At 56.9% G+C, this 4,863-nt stretch overlaps 1 protein-coding gene across 1 annotated transcript; it reads left to right on the forward strand.

Moving 5' to 3' along the window:
- The first annotated feature begins 1,194 nt into the window (after window positions 1-1,194).
- Window positions 1,195-2,299, forward strand: FAM181B (family with sequence similarity 181 member B). Its single transcript, XM_040055219.2, has one exon. The coding sequence runs from the start codon at window positions 1,250-1,252 to the stop codon at window positions 2,297-2,299; it is 1,050 nt and encodes a 349-aa protein (XP_039911153.2). The 5' UTR covers window positions 1,195-1,249.
- The last annotated feature ends 2,564 nt before the right edge of the window (window positions 2,300-4,863 follow it).

The raw sequence follows: 4,863 nt of genomic DNA on the forward strand, positions 1-4,863 counted from the left end.
TTTCTCCTTGTAATACTTGCTTTGCATTCAACAAGTGCTTCAAACCACAGTGAGGTGAATTTGGCTGTTTTTTTTTTTTCATTTTACCACTAATTACAGTCCTAGGATCCTGTCTCACTTTCCTTCTGCAGTTTTGCTTTCTGGTTTTTTTTTTTTTTTTTTTTTTTCCCCAGTACAAAACTGCTGCATTTCTAATGAATTGATGCAGACCATGAAAACCCACTTTTATTTAATTCCAAATCACATATGGATCTTCATTGAAATTTGGACATACAAAATCATAAATGAACATGGGTTGAGGGTTGTTCTGCACCAATGTAAGAGTTTTCTGAAGGCGAATTGAAATACCTTTCCCCCATAAAAGAGACAAGATAGTTCCTTCAGGAGCACTTTAAGTAGACACTTCACCAACTTTTCTGCATTCCATATGGAAGGTTTATACTGCTGCTTCACTCAATCCAGGCAATGTCACAAGCAAGGTGGTCTAGTGGAAGGTGTCCCTGCACACCACAGGGGAATTGGACTAGACGATCTTTAAAGTCCCTTCCAGTCCAAACCAGTACATGATTCTGTGACTTTAACTCCATGCACCCCAGTCATTTGAAGTCTCTAGTGGATCACAGCTCTGGATTTCCTAAGGACTTGACTAGACAGAGAATATGCTATGTAATGTGCATAGCAATGAGCTTGGGAAAAAGCATCCTTTACAAATCAGTTTAAGTGTGTGTATCCTGGCGGCTGTCAGAGCAAGAGCATGGCCCCGGGCCCTTGCACCCAGAGCCGTGCAAGCGGCTGGGCCGGACTCCAGACACAGGAACATGTTTTATGCCAGCTGAGCAACTGCAGGAGGGGGGAGAAGACTGATGGAGTCTGAAGGACGCTGTGCCGGGGTGCCGGCGTGTGTTGGTCAGGGCGTGCCTGCGCACCTGTCCCGGGCTGCGGGCGTACCCCGTCCTTCGGGGCTGGCTATCTGTCCCGGCCCGGCCGTGTCCGGGTCCCCCGGGCGATGCTCGTCCCGCCCCGCCGCTGCCGATGTTCCCGCCCGGCTCGGTGGGTGGGTGGGTGGGTGCAGCCGGCCCGGCCCCCGGGCTCCCGGCAGGGAGGCGGGGAGGGCCGGGGCCAGCCCCGCTCTGATCCCTCCTTCTCCTCCTCCTTCCCCGCCCGCCGCCTTTTCCCCGCTGCCGTCGCCCGCGGGGCGCATCCCAGCGGAGTCCGTCGGAACTCGGGGCGGCGGCGATCGCCGCCGGCCATGGCCGTGCCCGCCGCTCTGCTCAGCCCCCACCACCTCCTGTCCTTCTGCTTCCCCGCCGCCGGCGGGCTCCTGGGCTATGCCGATCTGGAGAAGGGCTACGAGGGCGGCGGCGACGACGCGGGGGACTTTAGAGAAGCCACCCGGGACCTGCTGAGCTTCATCGACTCGGCTTCCAGCAACATCAAGCTGGCGCTGGACCGGCCGGTGAAGTCCCGGCGGAAGGTGAACCATAGGAAGTACCTGCAGAAGCAGATCAAGCGCTGCACCGGCATCATCGCCGCCGCCGCGCCGCCGCCCGCCGCCTGCCCGCCCGCCGCCTGTCCCGCCCGGCCCCCGCCGCGCCGGGAGCCCGCGCAGGCGGCCGGCAGCAGCCTCCAGAGCAAGAGCCTGGCCGCCCTCTTCGGCTCCCTGCAGCGGGGCCGGGGCGCGGCGGGCGGCGCCGAGGCCAAGGCGGGCGGCGGCGGCGCGGGCGGCGGGGAGAAGGCGGCGGGCGGCCCGCGGAAGGTGCCGCTGCGGGACCGCAACCTGCCGCCCTCCTTCTTCACCGAGCCGGCGCTGCCCGGCCCCGCCGCCCGCGGGCCGCCCGCCAAGGAGCCGGAGAAGGGCGGCGGGAGCGGGGGCGCGGAGGCCGCCGAGTTCTTCGAGCTGCTGTGCCCCGAGTACGGCGCGCTGCTGCCCGAGCACGCCGCCCCGACCGACGCCTTCGGCGGCCGCCTGCCCGCCGAGCTGGGGCTGGAGCACGGGCTGTACGAGCTGCCGCTGCCCGCCGGCCCCCACCCGCTGCTGGGCGGGCTGCTGTACCCCGAACCGCCCTGGAGCCCGGCCGCGCCCTGCAGCCCGCCCAGGAAGGCTCCGGCCGAGCCGCCGCGCCCGCTCTTCCCCGGCGGAGCGGAGCCCGTGCCCGGCGGCGGCGGCGGCGGCGAGGAGCCCGGCGGGCACCTGCCCGCGGGGTTCGCCCCCTTCTTCCCCGAGTGCCCGCTGCCCCCGCCGCAGCCGCCCTACGACTACGGCGGCGGGTTCCACCGCGGGGGCTACCCCGGGCTGTAGGGCGGCCGGGGCTCGGCGTCCGCCGGCACGGCGAGGCGGGGAGCGGAGCCCCGAGCCCCCCGCGGGGGAGGGCGGACGCTGGGGCGGCGCCGAGGCCGCCCGGGGCTCCGCGCACCCCGCTCCGTGCGAGAGCCCCGCGCCCGAAACCGCGGCCACGGCCCCCGCAGGATTCACCCGTGTGCGCTGCCGGTCTCCTCCTCCTGCGGGTTGGGCCACGCTGCAAATAAAATGTGAAACTTTGGGTTTCTTCAGGTGTTTTTGTAGCGGCCGGTGCCCCCCTTCCATCCTCCTTCCTTAGGGGCCAGGGCTTGGCTGGCTGTAGGCGGACGCGTTGCTGTACCTGCAGGCGACCTGGGGACGGGGCCTGCGCTCCTCAGAGCCCGCGGGGACCGCTCGTCAATGATTTCGGTCTAAATCTAAAGCTCATGTCAACACTTGAGGTGCGTTTAACATTTTTCCCAGGCTCACGTTTGTTACGAGTGCTGGCAGGTGTTCAGCTGAGGACACAAAGGCAAGAAAGCGAAGCGAAATTAAAAATGCTGCTACCAAAACTCAGTGTCCTGAAATTTTAACGGCGTCTTGCAGGATCTTGCAAAACGGCAATTGACAGCGATTCGTAAGTTAATTGATGGTGTAAGTTCGGGACAAAAATGTACTGTAGCCACTGCGGCCATGTGATTCTTACAGACTGCTGGATTTCTTCCAGGAATGTGTCAAAGCTCAGAAAGCAATGCCGCTCCGTCTCATTGTGTACAGGAGATTATTTGATAATCATTTAAGTTATGTAAAAGAGTCTATGATAGGTCCTATAAAAATAAAGCTACACAATAGATCCGAGCTGTGTGGTTGTTGCTGCTGTTGAGACGCGGCGTTCGGGGGGCTTTCACCCTGCCTCCATCCTCTGTAATGGTTTCTTGGCAGGAGTTAAGACAGGCAGAGGGTTTTGTCTTTCCTAAATCTTTTGAAATGCTGTATTTTATCCACAGCGACCCGTGCTTGTTTAGCCTTCATTTGTACCGTCTGTTTCTGAAACTTGGTCGAAAGAAAGGAGCGACAGTACGCTACAAGGTCAAGGGATGAAAATTGTTACAGTTATGAAAACAGATCAAAATACTCGGAGGTTTCCTATTGAGATGCAAGTTTTCAAAGGCAGTCCTGCAGTCTGGCTCCCTGCCAGCCCCAAGTGGATTGTTTGTTTTCTAAACGGGATCCATATAGGGATCAGCCTGGGGTTTTACCCTCGGTGGTGACAAATCCTTGTGCTTTCCGTGTTTTAAAAGATGATGTGAAAGGTAAAGCAGTTTCTTTTCATTCTTCAACCCAGATTTAACTTCTCAGAGATTTGGGGTCAGCATGCTGCAAAGCGCGGAGAGCTGCAAGAAAATATTTCAGAAATAAAATGAGATAATTTGTTTTGGCAAATGTTTTAATTTTACTTTTAAAAGCAGGAGCTGTTACTGCTGCCTCCTCTTTCCTCCCCACAAGCTGTACAGAAAGGAACCGCCACGGGTGAATGTCCACAACGCTCCAGCATCTGATAGCTGAGTGCTGTTGAGGAAATGCACTTTTCAAGAACAATTTTGCTGCAGTTTATTTATATATGAGGATCAATGGGCAGCCTGTCCAGCCAAGGTAGCTACAAATTAGGTTAATCCTGCCCTGCTGCTGGTTTTGATGATGGGACGATGTTCTGCTCTGTGAGCTCCGTCCTGTCGCTGTCCCTTTGGCAAACCTCCCAGTTTGCATTAGTGAGCTGCGCACTGCCAGCTCCCAGCAGAGGTTGCATCTGAGACTACCTGGGCAAGCTGGGGGGGTTATTTCAGGTGGAGATGTGTTGTATTATTTTTTTGTTTGTTTAGCTCCTACTTCAAGCATGTGAATTTGCAGCACGTCTTGGCAGCTGCTCAGAATATTTCATTATGATGATAACTCTGCTAATTATCTCAGTGCCCACTATTGTCCCTTGAGCTGTGCACCTAAGATTTGTGCTTTCATCAGGCCAGGCAAATGATGGGGAGTTGATAGTGTACTGGTCTCTCCTAAGGAACAAACCCACCTTTTAGGGTTTATTTGTCTCAAAAGCTGAGTAGGCAAATGGGTATTCACTGGGGATCTAATCCTGAAGACTTTATAGCCTATCCTGTCAGCTGTCTCACAAGTGTCAGTGAGATTTTGCTCAGAAAAAAATCGAAAAGAGATTTTCAGGAATTGGTTCTGGACAGACACTGCAAACCTGAATGGCCTGATTGCCCACAGAACTCACCTTCTTATTCCAAGTAGCGCTGAAGGGCCACAAATCTGACCAGCTGGTGGGTTTTGCTCATTTGGTGCCCTGCTGCCTTGTAGATGGTGACCTGTGATGCTCAGAAGCTGAGCATCAGTCAGCCTTTCTTGGGTTATACCTTGTCTAAAACCGGTGGGAGGAGCAGCTCTGTGCGTTCCAGCAGAGCTGGGCTGAGCCAAGGCTGGAGTGGCAGCCCATTGCCAGTGCTGCCAGGTCGGGAGGGTTCCTTGTGGGCTTGCAAGAACTTTGGATCAGGCTCTGGGAATCAGGCTGACTGAGC

This window comes from Hirundo rustica, chromosome 2 (genome assembly GCF_015227805.2).
Source record: "Hirundo rustica isolate bHirRus1 chromosome 2, bHirRus1.pri.v3, whole genome shotgun sequence".
Classification (NCBI taxonomy): domain Eukaryota; kingdom Metazoa; phylum Chordata; class Aves; order Passeriformes; family Hirundinidae; genus Hirundo; species Hirundo rustica.